The sequence below is a fragment of the Filicampus tigris genome, chromosome 15 (genome assembly GCF_054856515.1).
Source record: "Filicampus tigris isolate MCC_2025a chromosome 15, RoL_Ftig_1.0, whole genome shotgun sequence".
Taxonomy (NCBI): domain Eukaryota; kingdom Metazoa; phylum Chordata; class Actinopteri; order Syngnathiformes; family Syngnathidae; genus Filicampus; species Filicampus tigris.
In genome coordinates this window covers 1,892,501-1,914,797 of record NC_141231.1, presented here as the reverse complement: position 1 = coordinate 1,914,797, position 22,297 = coordinate 1,892,501, and the positions used below count along the sequence as shown (strand labels likewise).

Below are 22,297 nucleotides of genomic sequence, written 5' to 3'. Positions count from 1 at the left end.
CTCTTTAAGCAATCATTATTAGTTAGCATTTCTTACCTTAAGCATCTGCACGGCACTCTTTACAGCGTGAGCAGTGGGAGGCTGTGGAGCCTTGGACAAAAACTCGGATACTGGAGAGGCAGTCAGCAATTTGGTCTGCAGACACAATTCCTAAAGCGCGCACATATACACACAAACACAACAAGACATAATGAATGTAATAGGTGAGGAATTTTATCATATGGGTTCTATCCAGGTTGGAGACAATTGTTTGCTGTTCTTCATGTTCCATTGTAATTTTGCAGTTAATTTGAGTTAATTTAGTGTCAAATAAATTGTGATTTTATATGTATGTATTTGTAATTAATAGCTGTGCAACGGATGACATACGTCATGGCTCGGATCGGTCACGGATTTTGAGTCACAGATGGGATCGTTTTTCGGATTACCAAAAAATAAAAATAAAATAAAAAGAAATAGAAGTTTGTCTTCATTTAGTTTATAAAACACTTTTTTGCCCTTAAAAAAAAATATATATATATATCAACACCTATGTCTAATATGGCTGTTTAGGATTTAAGAACACAATGTAAGGCAATATAAGGCAGGGTACATTCTTATTTTACACATGGTACAGTGTATAAAATAAGGTATCCTGACAGACATTTTGAGCTGAATGTTTTCTTTAAATTATTTAATGAGCAAAAGTGTTTTATGATAAAAATGAACATTTAATTATTATTTTTTTACATAATGAAAAAGACCTCAAAGTGCAATTTAAGGCACATTCCCTTACTTTAAACCTTTAGAGTGCATTATACAAAGTCCACAATATTGAAAAAGAAGTAAAAAAATAAATAAAATAGTAAGCCAAGGAACAGCTGTTGAACTACCAGTCGGGCACTTGTTGCTAATGCTAACAACTAGCTGCTAGCCAGTAGCCACTAACGTTGGAAACTTGTGCCGTATCATACAATGATAACTAGCGGTTTGTTAGCATCCTAAATTAGCGACTGAACATGATTTCGGGATGGCGTTGTGTCGATGTTGGTGGCAAGCGTTGAAACTGCCGATAGGCCAAGGAGAAACGTCGCAAAACAAAGGTCAAGTTAGCCGTTATGCCATCATGTGTTCAAAGTACAAATCTACTAAGGCTATTGCATAGGCATTAATGACTCAATGTATTGTAATGGCCTTCAGTGTGGTCACAGATGCACACAGTCGCTGATGTTCTGTTCACTGTTTTAATAACAGAAAGAAACAAAATAGAACACATTCACACAAGAGCTGCTGATGGCCACAACTCATGCACGTACGCTCTACACTCAGACTCCTCGAGCCCAACTCCCTCCAACCAGGATCGTCCCCTCTCTATGACGTCGCCGGCTACTCACAGGCCCCGCCCTCACATGTACGAATAACAAAGAACAGATATTACACTGCCCTCCCTTTATGAAACCCCTCGGCCTGAGGGGTCAACAAAAAAAGCCCTCTAGGCGTTGTGGTCTTCGCCTGTGATTCTGGGGTTGGCCCTGGGCCGTGCCATTTCCGCCTCCAGCCAGCAGAACAGGGACTACATGGGTGGGATCTGAGGAACATGGATCCACCACTCGTCCTGACAGGTGAATGGCAGGTGAAGCAAACCCTGCCTCAAATACTGGAACACCACTGCCCCGGTGCGGAGCCAACCTGTCGATGAAGGGCAACCCTCTGGACCCTGGGAGGGAACTGCCACTCGATTACACTACCACCCGCTCAAGTACCCTACATAGCCTACCCCAATGGCTGTCTAACTTAGGGCAACGTTCCTTCTTTCTTATTGGTGTACACACCCAAACCGGCTCATTGATCTGAAAGTTCTGCCCCTTGCACCGCACATCGTAGTTCCGCTTCTGACGCACACCGGCTTTCTCTAGCTGGTCCCGGGCAAATACATGCGCTGCCTCCAGACGATCCTGCAGTCTCCAGGCATACTCCAGCTCCGGCCAATCCTCGAGCCGCCTGATGGTCTCCCAAACGCCATCTCTACCAGTGTGCGGATTCCCCGGCTAAGCATCAGCAGAATAGGAGTACAGCTTGTGGAACTCTGGACAGCCGAATGATAAGCCATCAACACCAGCGGAATGCGCTGGTCCCAATCATGTTGGTGTTCGGAGGTGAAGATGGCAAGCTGCTGCTGCATGGTGCGGTTAAAACGTTCTACAAGACCATCACTCTGCGGAGGCAAAGGGGTGTTTTGCATCTTCTGAATGTTCAAGCGTTCACAAAGAGCAGCAAAAACCTTGGAGTCAAAATTTCTGCCTTGATCACTGTGGAGTATATCTGCAGTCCCAAACCGGCAGAACATGCCCTCCAACAGCGCATCCGCCACTGTCTCCGCCTCCTGATCTGGCAGCGCATATGCCACGGGCCACTTTGTGAAATAGTCCATCACACACAGCACCTAACGGTTCCCTCTGTCCATCACGGGAAAAGGACCCATAATGTCCACAGCAACCCGCTCCATGGGCTCCCCAACCCTGTGTTGCTGGAGCAGTGCGTGCGATTGGTCTTAAGGGCCCTTGTAGGCCGCACACTCGTTCCAACGCTGGCAAAGGTCCTCCACCTCCTGGCGATGCTGGCCCCAGTAAAACCCTTGGCGCAGCCATCAGAGGGTCTTTGTGCTGCCAAAGTGTCCCGACCGGCGCCCCCGTGGCATGCTCTCAGCACTGTCACTCTAAGACCTCAGGGTACCACCATCTGCCACCTCTCCTCCCCGGTGGCTGGTTCCTTCCATGCACGCTGCAGCGCACCACCAAGGTTGGTTGTCTTGAAGAAGGTGGAACAAGGGCGCCCTGATGCAAGAAATCCCTTCTTACTGCCTGTAATATGAGGCCAGCGCCCAAAAACTCTTAAGCTGCTTCTGATCTCTTGGGACTGGCCAGTCTTTGATGGCGCTTGACCTTCTCACCACTCACTCGGTGACCCAGGAACTCCACCTCTCGCCGCACAAAAGTGTCACTTTTCTGGGTGCAGTTTCAGTTCAGCCACAGCAATTCTACCCAGCACCAGCCTCAGAGAATCCATTGCGGCCCGGAAGGACCTACCGTGGACGAGGACATCATCCAAATACACCAAGCACTCTTGCCTTTTGGAATGTTAGAGAGCACTGTGTCCATCAAGCGCTGAAACGTTCCTGGTGCATTGCAGAATCCTAAACTCTTGACTTTAAACTGACATTGTCCTCGGGTGGTGCAGAGCGCTGTCTTAGGTCTGGACTCAGCGGTGAGAGGGACCTGCCTGTAGCCACTGTGCAGGTCAAACGATGAGAACCGTGCAGACCCAGAGACCAGATCTAACGTATCGTCTATCCGTGGGAGTGGGTAGCAGTCCCTCCTTGTCACTTTATTGAGCAGCCTGTAGTCCACACAGAACCGCGGTCTGGTGCTTTTTTTTCTGGGAACCATGACCATGCCAGACGCCCACGGACTGTCGGAGGGCTCTAGGCTCTGAATTCCTGCCTCAAGCATGGCACAGACCTCCTGATCTGCAGTCTCGTGCTTGGCCAGAGGCAAGCGTCGGGGCTGCGCCTTTACTGGTCGTGCGTCCCCAGTGTCAATGTAGTGTTCAACTAAGTGAATGACGCCCACCTCATTCTCACTGAGGGCAAAAAATGCTCCCAGAGTCAAACAGTACCTGCCACAGCTACTCCCGCTGCTCGACATCCAAGCCATCACAGTTCTTGTGTTAGCCAGTTCAAAGCGAGACTGAAGTTTATGCATGTTTTAAATAGGGATGGGAATTTCGACTAATTTGCCCGCCGACTAGTCTCAAATTTTATTTGCGACTCGTCGACTAGTCTATAAGGAAGAAAACTTGAATTTTAATACATATTGAATTCAAAGTTTAAAATGCAAATATTGTGTGTATTTAGGGGCTATTTTAGCCCAAACATTCAGGACAGTTTGTTAATTTAAATTATATTGATGTAACAACAACTGACTGAATAAAGGTGGACAATTGAAAGAGAAATACATTTCTGATACATTTTCCAATGCATGACATTTATTATGAATAATGTAATGAGTAATGGTAGGGACTCCCAGTCCAGCAGGGTCTCATTCGCTAGCACCATGTTAGCTGCATTATCATGCACACAGGCGACAACATTATTTTGTAGTGCCAACGTACCCATCACACTCCGCAGGAAACAGGAGAGCAGCCAATTTTCAGCTGTGTGTCTTTCCTCTAAGGCTAGGTTCACACCGCAGGCAAATGCGACCCAGATCTGATTTTTTTTGCCCATATGCGACCTGTATCTGATTTTTTTATGACAGTCTGAACGGCTCAATTCCCATTTTTTCAAATGCGACCTGGGTCGCTTTCATATGTGGTCCTACATCGGATACGTATCCGATCTTTTCCAATGCGTTCGCGGTCTGAACGGCCAGGTCGCATATACTGTATACGACATTGACGAGCCCAAGATGCGCTCCGCGCAGGCGGAGGTAAAAAGTGCTGGTCGGGGGATCGAATCAGCAAAGTTGTTTGGAGTAACACTATTGACTTTATATTTAACTTTAATTTAATCCCACTTGAAACGTGAAGCATAAAGTGGACATTTATGGCGATCGTAGTAATTCAGCCACGGCTCAGATACATTGATTTTTTACGCACGGTTATGACGTGACGTCATCGTTAGTGATGTCTCCATGAAATGAGATAGTAAAGCATCGCCTCATAATTTCCCCCAAATACTGTATTTATTTCTACCTGATACCTAATCGCTTGAATGCCCCGACACGCTGGACCACATTTACTTCCGCAAACACAACGTCGGGTGTGATGTCGTCTCTTCTTCTGCGCAGGCGGGCCACTTTGACGACGCGTGTGTTCATACAGCAGACAAGACAGAGGTTACATTTTTTATGTAATATGAACGCTTACACAAAAAAATTAATTTTTTTAGGGGGGGAGGATCGATTCTCTCACTTGGTGCTCAGCATGTTTACAGAAGCCGAGGCAGAGGCATTTTGGAACAAGATGCGTGATACTTAATGCCGCATTTAACCGACTAGTAAAATACAAAACGTTTAATAAATTGTAGACGGTTAAACGGCTAGTCGCGCACATCCCTAGTTTTAAATAAAAGTAATGACGATATATTTTAAGATAGTTTACACATTTATTAAGGTCAAATTATTGGACTTAAGACTTTTTTTTTCTTTCTTTTTTTTTTTTTAAGACTTTTTAAGGCACCGCGGATACTCTGAGTAATACAAAGGCTTTACCTTGACCTGAGTTCTACAGTGTCTATGGTTCTGTGCATCCAACATGCTTAGACATGGACACAATAGTCATATAGTCACAGCAACAAGCCTTACTTATTGATATCAATACTGCAAATGGGATCTACCTGCAGAGGCATTCGTAACAGCTGTGGAACCTGAAACTCTTGCATGTTGTTGAACCTTAGTTGACTGAAGAGGTGGAAGCAAATCCCTGGTTGGCAGCGCCCCGCTCTGTGGACATGCTCGACTTTCAGTTACTTGTTCCATTTCGTCAAACACTTATTTATTATTACTGAGTAAATGGACACAACTATTTCAAATTTATGATCAAACAAAATACAATCTGAGGAGCAGAAACCTTTGATTCCATGTGGGGGGAAAAAGCCATGCATGATTACAAAAGCACAGGCAATGTCATTTGAAACAAGAGAGTTGTGTTAGCTCACCACTGCAAGTATGATTGTTAAAAAAAACAAATCTGAATATGGACATTGTTACCTTCCTCTTCGTTGAAGAGCACTGGCTTTTGAAATCCAGACTGTCTTTAACATTGAGATGCGACTGATGGTATCAAAAGACTTCTATAAAAGAAGAGGAGACATTTGTTTACAGATATTTCTGTCTGTTGATAAACTATTGTTCTTTGGAAATCTTTTGGAAAATGTTCATACCTCTTTGACTCTTCCAGAATCAATCACAAAAACAACATCATTGATGGTGATGCTTGTCTCAGCAATATTAGTAGAAAGAATCTGAACGGGTAAAAAAAAATATATATATACAATGGATCTGTTTTGGCTGACTCAAGATCATTGACATACAGTATGTATCAAATATGCCTCAACACTTAAAATCAATTAGAAAATCCAGCAACAATGACCGATTTTCTAGGAAACTAAACATGGAAACAAAGACTTACAATCTTTCTAACATTCAGTGGAGACGTCTTCATGGCTTTCTTCTGTTCAATGCTCGGCATGTCCGAATGGAGTGTGAACACTTGGTACCTAAGAGACAAATATATGACATAGACACTCTTCAGAATGGTGCTACACTTGAATGAATGGCTCTATGAGGATAATATGGAACAATGTTTTAGTGGCAGCGGTGAGCCATCATGGCCAGCAAGGCTTTCTCTGCTGGCCTAAAGGCTATCAGGAGCACTGATCTACATTTGCAATCCAAACCAGGGATGAGTAACTGTGGCTCTTCAACTGTTTTTTTTTTTTTTCAACCTTTCCAACCTGCTTACACTGCCACTTCAGCTCTGAGTTGTAATAATAATCTTCACCAAAGGATGGTGCACTTCACGCCGAAACACTGCTGGCACTCACTCTCAACTAGAGAAGGAGATTATTACCAGGTAGAAAACTTTAGTACACCATATGTTCAGTAAAATTGGCAAATGTATAGAGATTAAACCCAAGGATATCATATCTGGTTTTGAATATGAAAATGTATCAATTAGTTATGTGATAAATATTATTCTACTTTTAGGGAAATTCCACATTCGTAAGGCAAAATTTAATAATTATTCTCCACTTCTTACTGTTTTTCTGTTTGAGCTGAAATCATATATTCATGTACTGTCCCTCGTGATGAACAAGAAAAGTCTACATACGTTGTCACACTTATCTGAAACCTTTGGTGTTACCCCTGACCAAATTGAGAACGTGTTTAAGAGTTGACTCTTTTGTGAAGTTAAGGGAAGAAAAAAAAAAAAAGTTTATGGAACTTGTCCGCCATAGTTTGCTTTGAACTGTATTGACATTGGTCTAATTGAAACTTGTCTTGATCTATGTCTATATGTTATGCACATTAAGTATTTCGATAATATACAATAAAAAATAAAAAAAATTAAAAAAAAAGACAAACACTATGTACTGTTTGCTTTAACCTTAGTTGTACTGCACTAGCTGGGGGTTTCACTGTTTTGCACACAAGTCAGAGTTTCATGACAACGTGCAACACAAACTTAACCCATTAAGGCCTAAAGCACCTGGCTCAACAGCTCCCCAAGACCTAAGGTCGTCTTTGGAATTACCCTTGAAAACCTGAAGTTTTCCCAGAAATACATCACTCACGAGAACATATCTAGGCTATTATGTACAGCAGTTACCTGACACGAACTTAAATTATTAAACTCACCTTTTAACATTTACACACAACAACAAACGTGGTGAAACATGGGCAATCTGCAACTACTGAGTTTGCTGGCACGAACAAACTACGAGCTGTGTCGAAGGAGGAAAGAGAAAAAAAAAAGTCACTCACTATCAACACTTAGCGCTCGAATAGCATTCAATGCCTGCTCGCAGTGTGGGACATCTCAGCACTACGTCGAAACTCAATGAATTTATCAAATGCCAACAATTACTCATAATAAAACAACGTGAGATTCCTAACATGAAGTATTTCTAATAAAGTGTGTTTTACTCCAAATAATTTTTCAACACAATCCGATTCTGAAAGCCACGAAAAGTGACGAGAAGTCTTCAGTCAGCATGTAGAACAGCCATGGGGTGGCAAACATTGATGCAAAGAAATGTATTAAAGAAATTGTGTAACAAATTGGGTTATCTGTGTTGTGGTCGAATTTGTGTCTTGCCAAGTTGTTTTGTTTCCGAGGTTAATGAATGCATTGTGCGGCTCGCTGGATGGGAGGGCATGCGAGCGAGAGTAGCTGAGGACGAACAGGAGAGCCGTTGCTCTTTTTTGACTGAACGATTGTCGCACTGTATTGGTGTCGGCTGTGGCCCACAGTAGCCGGTTGAACTAATAAAAACATGGTAATTAAACTACGTCTGACGGCGTGTTCTTTGAAGTCGCTACAATATATTTTAAAGCCTTTGGCAGGCGCGATGGACCCGATCAGATCTGCTACCCACACCAGCTTGCTGCGGACCGGATCTAATAATAAAGCAATATCATCTCAGGGGCCGTAGAAAACCTTCTAGTGGGCCGGATGTGGCCCGCGGGCCATACACTTTGACATATGTGGTATAGACCATTGATTGAATCAGGAGGAGACACGGAATAAACGCACCAAGGCAGAACTAAACTTTGGTTCCCCCCAGTCTTTCTGACATACCTGTTGTAAATTCCTCATTAGTGCTTTATTTATACAGGCATTGGTTTACTGTTTAACTTGTGTGTTTTACACCAGACATGTTTTCGGCCAGCCAATGGGTCCTTTCTTTACGTTGATTTATGTCGGGCATATTGTTGGACAGCTAAGGGGTCCTAACGAGCGACGTTTGGAGTCTGTTAGCCGTTAGCATCTAGCGGCAGATGCGCGCCGTCTTCATGGTCGTGTACGAGCCGGGATTGAGCGAGTTGTTGAGCTCTGTGGAATGGATTGGAGTGCTACTGAAGCCACGTTGTTCCCTATCACTGTGTCCGGTCACACTCTTTGATTCGAGTGACTGGATGAGGCGCTCCGGTGAATCCCCCTGGACAGCTAATGGGTCCTATCTTTACGTTGATTTATGTCAGGCATATTGTTGGACAGCTAAGGGGTCCTAACGAGAGACGTTTGGAGTCTGTTAGCCGTTAGCGGCTAGCGGCAGATGCGCGCCATCTTTGTGGTCGCGTACGCTCCGGGATTGAGCAAGTTGTTGAGCTCTGTGGAATGGATTAGAGTGCTACTGAAGCCACGTTGTTCCCGATGACTGTGTCCGGTCATGCTCTTTGATTCGAGTGACTGTTTGGATGAGGTGCTCCGGTGAATCCCCCAGAATTCACATACAGTTCTAACTTTCTTATAATTCTACATGTGTGAATGTAAGCTAAATGTTACCATCGTAGCTCAGTGGAAATGTGTACTAAGTGCACAATTTTATTATTTTGATTTATATAGACACATTTATCAGCATTACGCAACGGAGGCAACTTGGCTTCTGGGTGGTGGGGGGAGGGCGTTGTATAATGTAACGTAAGCATACCGTTCAGCTTGTTGTTTTCTCTATTTTTATTTTAAATTATTCGTTATTTGAATTTTACATGACATGTCTGTTCTTGGTGTTGGATTTTATCAAATAGATTTCCTTAAAAAAAATGCGATTTATACTCCAGAGCGACTTATATATGTTTTTTTCTACTTTATTATGCATTTTATGGCTGGTGCGACTTGTACTCTGGAGCGACTTATAGTCAGGAAAATACGGTACATTCCTCATTATTCTGTCAATTGTTTATCTGTCAATCATGTCATCATGGTATCCGCGGACTAATCACATACCCGTACGATATACTATGACAATTTTCAGCCAATCCCCATGGACAGGAAGTTCCCGTGACAGAGCTCCGGACGTCAGGTGACTGATCCCCGCGTGTATTTGTTTATGCAGCCAAGCTGACAGGACGGTAGCTGGCAGCATTTTATAAATCAATTCTGTCCATGTGAACACACATCTCACTTTGATAAAAAGGACAGAATGAGTGCACATGTTGGAATATCACAGATGCACCAGGAGTGCTTTTTCAATAACGGCAGATGCACCGGTCAGTCCTTGCGAAGTTGTCTTGGAAGGTTACAAAGTTTGGGTTATGGACCGTGTGGACTTAGAATTGCAGGGCTCTAAGCCAATAGATAGATAATAGTTCGATAAATGGTTCGATAGAAAAAAAATAAGGAAGCAAACCCTAACCCCGGCATTGTGCGTGTCGTAGGCAGTGTTATTCAGGCTAATTAGGTACTTACCCAAAAAAATGATAGAGGATTTTTTTCTACCTCGGGTAACAGTTTATTTGCTGTGTGCTGTCATTAGACATGCAATGGAAGATGCACACATTCTCAGAACGTAACATGCTGCCAATACAAAGGCTAACTTCAAAATAAAAGCTTACCAAACAATAAATTGATGCCAATGAAATAGCCTCAGTAGGCTTTTATTTTGAAGTTGACCCGCGTGATGGTGTGACGGCTAGCATTACTTATCTTTATGGCATTTCGGCTTGGCTTGTCACAGTTTTTAATTACCATTACGTAGATGCTACCAACATCAACACAACACCATCACAAAATCATATTCAACCGCTAATTTAGGATGAAACCAAGAAACCATTAATGACACCATCATTGTTTGACACGGCACACGTCTCCTGACATCTGCTATGCAATCAAAAATATTGTTACACTAAATACCACTTAACCTAAACCAACAGTGTTTGGTGCACTATGAAAGGTTTAATTAGTACAACAAATTATCTGCTTCTGTTTTTAAGGTCCAAACCAAATTTGTTCACATTTTACCTTTTGGAAACAGTGGAAAATCTCTTATCATCGTAGAGGATACGGTCCCTGAGTGCCAGGATGTCATCATAACCAGGAAGAAAAATTAGCACTGCACCTGAGACAAACAGATATGACCACATTAAGCAGATTCAGAGGTAAAATGATTTGTGAATGTGGTACAACATAACTGGCAAAATATCAATTATTTAATGCACTTTATCTTTTTGTAGTTTGAATCGCCATCTATTATTTATGCAAATATTAACATACAGTACTTCCGTGTAATAAATGAGTTGTCAGCAGATTAATATATCGACTAGCTAGGGTGAACTGTTGAATAATAAACATTTTTACAAACAGCCAATATGTGCGTCGTTTTTTGCATACTGTTATATCGGTGAACTTGAGTATATTTTTTTGTAATAAATTACTTTGTGTAGTTTTACTCTTCAGCCACTCTCTATATGCAAAAGATATATTGTAAAAGATCTTTGGACAACCATTGTGCTGAATTTGGAGAAACAATTTAACTTGTTCCTTGCGTATGTGATGCTTCAGATCTAAAATTGCCTTTCAAATAAATTTTCTTTTTCCATTAACGGCCAGTACATTGTGACGAGACACACCATCGCATGGGGTAGAGCAGATCTTGTGTAGCAGGTCCATGATGAGATCAAGGTCTATAAACTCATCATCAAAGCTGTGGTGGTACAGTTTGAGCAGGTCCTGGTCTTCGGAACTTTGCTCAGCACTGGCACACTGAACCAAAGGCGACTCATTCTGGTCTTTCATCGTTTTGATGACACTGCACAAATAAAGACACCCGTGCGATTACATGTTTATTTCTGTATGCATTATTCAGGGTTGCACCACGCCAAAAACTTATCATGGGCATTCAATAACCTGTATGCAATGAATGGAAAATGGAAAATAGAATGGGGTGTTTGAAATCCCTCCTCCTTGAGCTGTCACATAATCATTTTGAAGGGGTTTGTCATGTCATCTTCCAAACCGCTTATCCTATATAGGGTCGCGGGGAGTTGCTGGAGCCTATCCCAGCCGTCAATGGGCGAAGGCAGACTACACCCCGAACTGGTCGCCAGCCAGTCGCAGGGCACACATAGACACTGTCACTGAGCGGGAATCGATCCCACGCTGCCCGCACACAACTCAGGCGTGTGTACCACTACACTATCAGCGGACGTATGCAATGAATGGAAAATGGAAAATAGAATGGGGTGTTTGAAATCCCTCCTCCTTGAGCTGTCACATAATCATTTTGAAGGGGTTTGTGCATCCCAGTGATCCGAGGAGAAGTTGCCAGAGGCTTAATTCCCTTGGTAGCTGGACAAAACATAGCTCAGAAACCCGCCTTCCTCTGTGGCAGAGGCCTGTGGGTGGATGAGATGATGTAGGGCTGTCATGGCTAACATGCCTCTGCATCATCATGTGAACATTTGGGGAAAAAGCTTCTGGATTGGCAGATTGAGGTGGTGATAACCCTTTTTAAGAAGTGGGAATAGAGGGTATGGTCCATCTACAGAGGAATCACACTCCTCAGTTTCCCGGTAAGATCTTAGCATCATCAAGATGTAATCTAAAACTCGTGTTGGAGCTGTTCGCATCAGAGTGAGATGCGGTTGAGAAGAAAATTAGCCCATCTAAATCTAAGACCATGATCCCTACTCGGAAAAAGATGGATTGCCATCCTTTATGTCTGGAAAGAGATCCTGCCCCAATCGTGTTCATGAGAGAGGTAAGAATGAAGGAGATACACAGAAAGATCGGTGCAGCATCTGCGGCGATGAGGACTCTGCATCAAATCGGTTGTGATGAAGAAAGAGCTGAACCGAAAGATGAAGCTCTCGATTTACCAGTTGAAGAACTTTCTCACGATAATTTGTTGTACTAAGTTCTTTCTCACCTCTGTCAATAAGATGACAGACACAAGTAGTCAAAATTAGTTCCTCTCCATGTTCTCCCTTAAAGATAAAGTAAGAAGTGAAATCACATGCAAGATGTTTAGAGTAGAACCGATGCTCCTTTGCATCAAGAGAATCCAGATGCTTACTACTGGACGCCTTCCTGGTAAGGTGTTTTCAGGCATGTCCCACCAGCAGGGGGCCCCGAGGAAGACCCAGGACACGAGAGACTTTGTCTGCTGCCTGCCCTGAAAACGCCTTGGGACAGCCCCCAAGAAGAGCTAGATGAAGTGGCTGGGCAGAGAAAACTGAGCTTATCTGCTTAGGCTGCTGCCCACACGACACAACACCTGATAAGCAGAGAAATATTAATGGATGGTGTTTGAAATCCAAACTATAAGAGGTGGGGAGTATTGATGTCACAGACAGTGTAGTTGTACATTTGACCAACTTCGGGTCAGGCAACGTGTTCCCACTCAGTGACGGTGTGAATGTGAACGTGAATGTTTGTATGTCTTCATATGCGCCCTAAAGCCCGTATCTCACTGAGCAGAGAATGCTTGCAAACATAGCGAATGTGGGGATTTGTCGGAGTTCATAAAAGGTTGCTTCACAATTTCCTTGCCAATCCATTGTCTCGCTAACAGTGGCAAGTGTTTGCAAAACAGTCATAAGCATTTGTAAACAGTAGTTAAACATGTCGACAAAGCTCGTTTTGATTAGCCAAAGACCAGAGCTGGGCACTTGACCCTTTTTTGCCCGTCCGGCCGCGACCCTCCACCCTTGACCTGGGTACCCTTCCAGCCGCGACCCCCCCGCCATATTCGGAAACATTGTCGGCCCCCGCCCAGTTCCGACCTACGCCGCCCCCCCTCCAAAAAAAAAAAAAAAAACGCAGGAGAGATGCTAACGGAAGAGGTTTATTTAAAGACAATTAGCTGGCTGACATACTATTCAAACCCGCTGCGGACACGCTTCAAACGCGCCACTTATTCACGTACTTACCCATGTAGTGTATGGACCTACTTTTCCAGGCGTAGTTATTCGCCCTGTGATTTCCTCAGTGCACCGCGACGTGCGCGGAGTGATATAATTTCAAGTGTTATCAGTGATTCAACTCGTCTGTGAATGAATGCCATTTAACGCAATAAAAAGAAGCTGATCTCCGAGACTTCTCCAAGTTATTAAGTAGTGAAAGACACAACAACCCAGCTGCGTGTACTTACTTCCATTGCGAGCCATTGGGTTGGTTTTGTCGTATTGTTAATTATTTGGGTCCAACAGACAAGTCTGCAAGCATCAAGTTACCTATTTTCCACAGTCCCCTCCTTCACATTTCCCGGCCTTCAAAATAAAAGCATGCCAGCAAACCACTACCCAGCAGGTTTGCTACGGCGTATTTCTGGAAGTAGGGAAGTGCATGATGTGGCAGTGTAACACTTGAGTGCTGCACGCAGCTTGATTTTCCTCCCGGACACAATTTGTTTTTGAAAGAAGCCTAAAAAGAAGCCTTTCACCGAGTAGGCTGAGATGAAATTTGGCCGCCTCGCGATCACGTCACACGCATGAGGGCTGATTAGTGGGCCGCATCCAGCACTGTGAATACGATTTTAAAAAAAACGAAAGAAATCAGCACCCATTCTCCACAATCATCATGCGAGGCAAGAGGGCAATGATGATTACCCAGTGTTTTACAACCTGTTTGGATGAGCTTAAGCAGCAAATGCCACCCGTTTTTAGCCATCTCAGGGTGCGGCTATTTTGTTACTTCTGTCGACTGAAAATGACATCACAGTTGCTCAATGCTCAGGTAACAACCAATCTCAACTCACATTTTTTCTGAAGCTGAACCATGATTGGTCTTTGCTATCTGTCTTTTGCAAACACTTTCCCAAACATTTGCGTGCTTCTCTAAGCATCACAAAAAGTCGCTAAATGATGCTAATGACAGAGGCGACCCCTGATTTTTGCCAACATTCAACAGAAAAGTTGACGAATCCAACATTCGCTACCTTCCCAAGCATTTGCCGCTCAGTGTGATACAGGCTATGAGCGGAAGTCAACCCAAACATATTTTTTTCAAGAATATGTTCCCAGCAGGCCCAATAGTTGAAAAACGGCATTCTGATTAATTTCATGTTTGAGGAATATAAGTTAAGCAGCAAAATACACTCGTTTTTAGCCATCTCTGGGGGCGGCCATTTTGTCTTCTGTCGACTGAAAATGACATCACAACTGCTCACAACAACCAATCACGGCTCAGATTCAGAAAACATGTCAGCTGTGATTGGTCGTTCCCAAGCCCTAAGCAGCTGTGATGTAATTTTCAGTCGACAAAAGTGACAAAATGGCCGCCCCCAGAGAGGGCTAAAAATAGGTGGATGAACTCTTATTCCACAAACGCAATATTTATCAGAATGCCTTGTTGCAACTAGTGGGCTTGCAGGGAACATATTGAAAAAAATGTTTGGGTTGACTTTCTCTTTAAGACTGACTGGGGACCAGTTCAGGGTGCAGTCTGCCTTTCGCCCAAAGTTAGCTGGGAAAAGCCCCAGCAAACTGAGACTCGCAACAGGATAAGCAGTATTGAAAATGGATGGATGGATGGTTAGTACTGTAGACACACTGTACACAAGCAACTAAGGATTAAATTATTCTGTTACCTGTACTGAAGCTCCCAAACTAACTCCCAAACCTATAATATAAGTGCCAATGTTAAGCTCATCCAAGTGTCCCTTTAAGTTGTTGATAGCTTTCCTAAAGCCCAGAACTAAAAACATTCATTGTGACACTCTCATGTCATTGAAAGGGAAACAAACTTTGACCATCAACAAAGCATAAACGAATTATTTTTCTATGAGAAAATAACACATTATGCATCACAATACTGTCCGACAATAGTGGTTAAAAAAAACTAAATTGACAACCCAATATTGTTAAAGTATAATACGACCATAAACAATGCACATAAACTCCAATTGTAGATGTGCATTTACAAGACAAAAATCATACTCACATTGAGGACTGAAGAAGATCAACAGCATCGACCTGATGTAAGTTTGTCGCAAAGTCCAAGGCAGTCCTTTATGAAAAGAAAGCAGTTTCATTGTATAATTTTAAAATAATGTAATATGAAGACAATTTACATTTTGCTTGCGCTGCCAACAGTGCAATAATGTCAATATACAAAGCAAAATATCATACCATCCATTGAATGCCTTCAGGTTGGTATCCGCCCCCATGTTAAGCAACCGCTCCATCTGAGTGATCAACCCTCGACCTGCTGTCACCATCAAAGGTGTGGCCCCTGTCTCGCTGTGCATGTAGTCAACTAGGGCAATCAGTACAAACATGAGGAAACAACTAGTCACATTGCACAAGAAAATATGTCAAAAATCTGTAGAGACTGCCCAACATATTCCATATACATGCATAGGTATACACTGCCAACCAAAATGCTTTCTATTATAAATGTTCATTCAGGACTGCATAGTCATACCATTAACATTTTCATTGAGAATGAGATTGAAGAGCTGAACAACATATTCCTGGTCTTTATTCATAAAAATGTTAGCTAAGCAGGTATCCATCTCTTTCAGGAGCCATGGCTCCAACTGCTCAAAACATTCTACATCCTGTAACACAAGAAAAACAAAAAAGAAGCATTTACAAATTGAAGTCCAAAGATGTATGGATTCAGTTGACGCACATTTTCTGCAAAGGAAAAAAAATATATATATATATATATAAAAGTGGAGGTAGGTTGGAGACTGACTACTTTCTTCAAAGGTACAAAATTAAGAACAGAACTTTGCGTAACAAAGTCATCGTTATGCCGCAAAAAATTCCTCTGCATCATGGGCTGCTATGGGCATAAAAAGGGAACCTAACCAGATGATCAACCCTATTGAGAACCCCTGAAGCATCCATAAACAAAAGGGAGCCAATGAGGGTAGGTGGCAGTAGCATAAGACCCATGAGGTTGGGAGGAAATTCAAATAGCAGCTCTGGCAGGCTATTCTGACATCCTGGAAAGAAATTCAAGCAGAAGATGTCAAAAAATTGACCAGTTCAGTAGAAGCAAGAATTGCGAAGCTGTTATCAAGGTCCTATTTTCAAATGTAAATGTAAACTTGACTTGTTCAGTTCTTTACAACCTATAACATTTCTTGAAATACTAATGTGCATAATTTGGAAAAGTGCATTTGAACAACATGTTTTTATTTGTTAGAAAAATGCTGATGTCATTGTCATAGATGTCAATTTTTATACATTTAAGTGCAGCGTTAATGGTCAAACTGTGCCTGAAGGTACAGTGGCTTACAAGTTATTAAATATAGTTTTTAGAACTACGGTAACCCCAACTGTTTTAATGCTGGTCATGACACTGGTATTTGGAGTGCTAAATATTTTTCTAGGTGGTGCTTGGTGTCAAACGTTCGAGAGCTACACTATGCTCTGATTATGAATGAACACCATTCACTATAAGATATACAGTACTATGATTTTTTTTTTTCTCGTCGCATCATTTCATATATTACCAGTGTCTTGATGGTGCCCCCTGTATCCAGATCATCGCTGCTCCTGTACAAGTCAGAGGACGCCAGGTGTGTGATCTGTCCATCTTCAACACTGGTTTTCTCCTCTACTTTGCCCCACTTCGTCAAAAGGTTCTGTGTCTCCTCCTCTGAGAGCAAGATTCACAGTGAGGTGAACAAGACTATATTGTTACATAAAACAATCAGTAAATATTCATACTTCTCTGGGATTTCTCCGTGTTTTTGCCCACTTCTTTACTTTTAAAACCTGTGAACCTCAAAATGTCTTCCAGAAAATGTTGTTTCACTTCAAACTGTCTTCCTTTGACTACAAAAACAAGACAAACAAGACAATTTACTAACAACTCATGCAGAATAAAAGTTGACTTGGAAAAAAAAGTTCTCACAACCAGAAAGCACAAATTAGTCAATTTGATTGTGTGTGATGGTGCTCAAATCCTGATTCATACTTCAGAAAATTATACAATGTGTGAGAGCAGTTTAAAAGGCAGACAATCTAAAATCATACAATAGTGTGTAACAAATTCCTGTAGTGTGTGATAAAGTGTTCACAGAATACATACTGTATGTTTAAAGACTAAGAGCCTGATTTATTAAAATTGCAAACACAGGGCATATAATCCTGTGGACACCTGGTTAGTAGACCAGCTTCCACATCTGGTTGTGTTTTTGCAAATCTTTAGTAAATCAGGGTCAAAGTGTCATGAGGTTTTTAGGTGTAATTACTTGTTTCCCACAAACATCATGTACCTTCCAAGTACTGGACACCTTGAGGATTGACTACTGAATTATAGTTTTGGAATCAAGCCTCGATTGAAAAGAGTCCATTCACTTTTAGATCATTTAGATTTGAGATTATGATTTGACATGAGGTGGACATTACAGGCGTGCCAGATGTCAGCAGTGAAAATGATTCCATCTTATATTGTGGTAGCGAACCAATTATTAGCTCAAACAAACTAATCATTAGACCATGGTTAAAAAGCAACAACTGCTTCAGCTTAGCTGTAAAAATCAGTTTCAAATGGCTTACGATGAATAACAGGGCAGGACCAAGCGCCAAAGTACTTGAGGAACAAGTCAACATCCAGAGAAGCACTGCAGAGAACCAGTTTTATCGCAGGTATTTCCTCAAGTACATTAAGCATCTTCGTGAGCAAAAAGTCAGTGAGACCATCGCGCTCATGCACCTCGTCCTTCCAAAACACAATAAACCAGGTTAGCATGTCAGATTTAGCTAGGAAGCTACCAAGCATATGATCAGGAACACTAAATCCCAATTACAAATAGTGATACCTCAAACATATTTTCACAGTACTGAATTGTACATTTAATGCTTACCACAATGACATGTGTGACAGATGCCAGACTGACATCTCCAGCCATGAGTGTCCTGAGTAAAACTCCAGTGGTACAGAAAGTCAGCAGTGTCTTTGGAGAAACCCTATAGATTCAAAGTTAAGAGTTATTTACACAATTTCACAAAGAGAAGGAATCAGAATTGTATGCTGAGTGGGGTTTCTTAAAATCATTTCACATTTATCACAAGTGTGAAGATCACATAAAATGAACTCTGTCCAGTCTGTGGAAAGGATTGTGATAACTTAATGAGGAAGTCAACCCCAATTGTTTATGTTCTATGCAGCACCATTAGTTTAAACATGGCATTTTGATTAACTCATTCACTGCCATTGACGAATTTACTTGTATTTTCACAGTCCGTTCAATCCCAGGACCTTATTTATATTTTTTATCGATTTTTTTTTTCAAATGTTAGGATAAAAGAGGATCTGAAAATGTCTGCCAGTAAATGAGTTAATATTGTGTTTGTTGAATATGAGTTAAGCATTAACATTTGTCCATTGCAGGGGTGACCATTTTGTGCCATGGGCCATTTTTGACCCTTGTTGTCAACTCAAAATTACAACATAGTTGCTCATGGCTCAGGCCTCAGCTTCAGAAAACAGGTGAGCCGTGATTGGTCGTTACCTGAGCAACTGCGTTTTCCGTCGACAGAAGTGACAAAATGGCCGCCCTATGAAATGGCCAAAAACGGTTGAATTTTACTGCATAACTCATATTCCACAAACGCAATATTCATCAAAATGCTGTGTTTGGATTAGTAAAGTCCCATTTTTGAGTTGACTTCCCCTTAGAGGGGACTGACTTATTCAGAAACAAATGGCTGTCCCTATCTGAGCTGGTTAAAGAATCTGCCACAAAGGGTTTTTTTTTGCTACCACGTTGATGCCATTGCTCTACCAAATGAAGAAAGCTCTGAAATTATTTAAAGTGGTGTCCTTCTTTACATAAAACATAATAGATATTTTCGAAAGTTTTATAGCGTGTGTTCATTTGACCTTTCACTGTATATCCATATAAATATAAGTACAAAGTTTTTATTAAAAGGGGTTTTACCTGCTCTCTAGTCTAATGTGATAGCCGACAGTTTTGCCGATTGTCTCTCCTCTCTCAGCTGCCACTCTCTCAGCGACAGTGATTGCAGCCAGGCGTCTGGGCTGAGTACAGAAAATTCTGCAGCGCTCTCCTTTCTTGCTGTAGTCGTCCAGCAGAAACTGTGGAATCTGACCAATCATATATTACAGATATATATAAAAGCTGGAATTCAGAAATTTTGTCTCATATTCATCTTTTGTTCTGAAACCCAAATGGCTTCAGTATACAAAAAAACCAAAAGGAACTATCCTTGCCGTTCCAATACTTTTGGCATGGACTGTATATTAGAGCTGTCAGTGGATTAAAATTTTCAAATTGTAATTGATCGCTTGATCTCTATAGTTAACTTGCGATTAGTTGCAAATTAATCACACATTTTTACATCAGTTCTAAATGTTAGGTTTTTTTTTCCAAGTTTTTAATACTCTTGATAAATAACAAAAATGAACAAATGTTTACCTAATACAAACTTTTAGTTCATTGACAGTGTCATTTTATATTAATTAATCGTTATTTGAGGTTAAATATATATATATTTATACGAGTTAAAATGGGTGTAAAACATTGAGATGAGGTGATTTTTCTGCCACTAGATGGCATTAGCGTTTCATTTTGAATGTTGGTGAAAATTACACTTTTCAAAATAAGAGCAATTACAACATGAAACAACTCGTGGAGTCTTGACCACTTTGTTCATTGTAAATTACAATAGTCCCCGGTCCCGACAAATATGTGTTTTTTAAACTATAATTATTATTGCTAAATTGTGTTACGGTGATGCCTTTGCACCACATGGCATGCCTTTATTTTATTAGTTTTATACGGATGGGCAATGTCATTAGCGATGCAGACTTTCCTGCAAACAAGCTAGAAATAACACAGATGATGTTTCACAAGCTATATTCTGGAGTTGCTAAATAAAAAACACTTCACGTCTAAAGAGCCAGTGACTTGGAGTCATTCCAAGTGAGAAGACAGCCATGCACTCGGCTCTTGGCTCTCAAAGGGGTCTGGGAGTGCCCTTGCAGACCCCTTTGAGAGCTGTAGCACTATACCAATAAAGTTGAGTTGAGTTGCTTGTTGCTTAATAATGACCAGCAGCCTACCAAGTGCGTTCGAGAAACAGGCGGTGTTGCTTCACAGTCCTAATGGCTCCTTCACTGTAGTTTTAATTCTCCTCTTAAATTCATGTGTATAATGGCTGCTATGCAGTGCACTTCTTGAGGGTAATTCACACTTGGACTTGTCTGCTGCGTTTAGAGAAGAATTTCCCAAGTGCAAGGCTTTCTAAATACGTAAGAGGCGTACGTTAATCTGTGTTAAAAAAAAAATGTGACCCTTGGGCCTTGGGTTTGTCGAGCTTGGAGTAGGCTGCGCATCGCTTGAGCTCTCACTACTCAATTTTAACCTACCTTCTAAACAGTTTTTTGTTAGGCCTGAACCGATGTTTTGAATTCTTTTTGTCACTCAGTAGTGCCTTGTTTCCAGAGATGGGCACTTTACACTATTTTGCCGGTCTGTCCTCCGTCCGCAGCCTGGCCACCCTTCCGTTCTCGTCCCTCCGTCCTTATTCATAAAAATAATCGTCCTCCAACCCAATTCGTCCTCGTCATTTTAAAGCGCTTCCGTCCTTTCGGTACTTGACCCGGTTAGAGACAAATAGATGAACCCCCACTTCCTTCCTTGCTTAGTCCGTCCTTTTTAAAAGACGAGTGTTGGTGGTAAGCCTCGCTCTGTCATTAACTGCTTTTTTTCTACAAATGAATATCAGCTTCAATATCGTCCATCGGCCTCCTGGACTACTTATAATTTGTATCACCCCTGAAAAATGCAGATCGGTCTATCGCTTATGTAAATAAGCCAAACAGTTAAAAGGTGACACTGAAATCGCAAGAATTCCACAGAGCAGTATTTGCAAACTTCAGAAATTAACATTGGTATTGATCTTGCAATACTGTATTGGCCCGAATATAAGACGGTGTTTTTTGCATTGAAATAAGACTGAAAAAGTGGGGGTAGTCTTATATTCGGGGTCTAGACATTATACCCATTCACGACACTTGATGGCGCCAGATATCATTGAAGCGAATGCTGAACTTGACTCCGCAGGCCAAAGCAACCCGTCACGTGAGGATGACGTGCTATGGGAGGAGCCAGAGGATGGGATTAAGAACAGCGACACTGAGCACAGCGAGGCAGATAATTGTTTGTGAGGAGTAATGTTCTGTCATGATAGATCTCAGCTACTCTCAAGTTAAACCAGTTTGCATTATTTTATTGCAATGTTTTTCCTTATTCAGATTTGTTTCAAGACTACAGTTAGTTAGACTTCACTTTGATGGTTAATGCAGTTATTGCAATTTTGTTGTTTGATCACAATAGATTGGTTTATCTACATTTCAAAAACCAGAAGCCATTCATTTACGAATGTGATTGCACTTTAGTTTACAGATTTAAATGTTGAGATATTAAGATTTGAATGAGGCAAAATAACATGCATTTTCTCTCAAATATATTCTTATAATCATTTGTTTCAGATGTACTGTAATTATTTTCTGTATAAAAATTAATTTGGTGTTCAAAAAAACTTTTTTTTTCAAACTTGAGTCGTGAAAAAGAGGGGGTCATCTTACAATCATCTTATATTCGGGCCAATACGGTAATTCTCTTACCTGGGTTGTTTTTCCAGAACCTGTCTCTCCTACGATCAGCACCACCCTGTTCTCTCTAATCAGTCTGACTATCTCTTCCTCATGCTCAAACACAGGCAGCGCACGTCGGAAACTATCAAACTCTGATGTCATCCTTCTAGGGGGTACCACAGAAATGCCACTGTCCAGGCGCCCCCTTGGCCTGTTCATGTCCAAGCTGTTT

At 41.7% G+C, this 22,297-nt stretch overlaps 1 protein-coding gene across 2 annotated transcripts in view; it reads right to left on the bottom strand.

Moving 5' to 3' along the window:
• Nucleotides 1-22,297, bottom strand: part of ythdc2 (YTH domain containing 2) — a 47,617-nt gene that overhangs the window by 19,217 nt on the left and 6,103 nt on the right. For both annotated transcript variants that reach the window (XR_015089867.1, XM_086053800.1), the window contains exons 6-21: nucleotides 22,096-22,297; nucleotides 19,385-19,551; nucleotides 18,308-18,410; nucleotides 18,000-18,162; nucleotides 17,166-17,273; nucleotides 16,949-17,094; nucleotides 15,907-16,042; nucleotides 15,612-15,738; nucleotides 15,424-15,489; nucleotides 11,112-11,290; nucleotides 10,504-10,600; nucleotides 6,169-6,256; nucleotides 5,921-6,001; nucleotides 5,748-5,830; nucleotides 5,375-5,480; nucleotides 37-150 (exon numbers count right to left, since the gene is read on the bottom strand). The exon at nucleotides 22,096-22,297 is cut by the window's right edge and continues 1 nt beyond it. Coding sequence is in view for 1 of the 2 variants with exons in the window: in XM_086053800.1 (XP_085909926.1) it covers nucleotides 37-150; nucleotides 5,375-5,480; nucleotides 5,748-5,830; nucleotides 5,921-6,001; nucleotides 6,169-6,256; nucleotides 10,504-10,600; nucleotides 11,112-11,290; nucleotides 15,424-15,489; nucleotides 15,612-15,738; nucleotides 15,907-16,042; nucleotides 16,949-17,094; nucleotides 17,166-17,273; nucleotides 18,000-18,162; nucleotides 18,308-18,410; nucleotides 19,385-19,551; nucleotides 22,096-22,297 (1,966 nt within the window). In the remaining variant the exon portion in view is untranslated. The remainder of the gene's footprint in view (nucleotides 1-36; nucleotides 151-5,374; nucleotides 5,481-5,747; nucleotides 5,831-5,920; nucleotides 6,002-6,168; nucleotides 6,257-10,503; nucleotides 10,601-11,111; nucleotides 11,291-15,423; nucleotides 15,490-15,611; nucleotides 15,739-15,906; nucleotides 16,043-16,948; nucleotides 17,095-17,165; nucleotides 17,274-17,999; nucleotides 18,163-18,307; nucleotides 18,411-19,384; nucleotides 19,552-22,095) is intronic.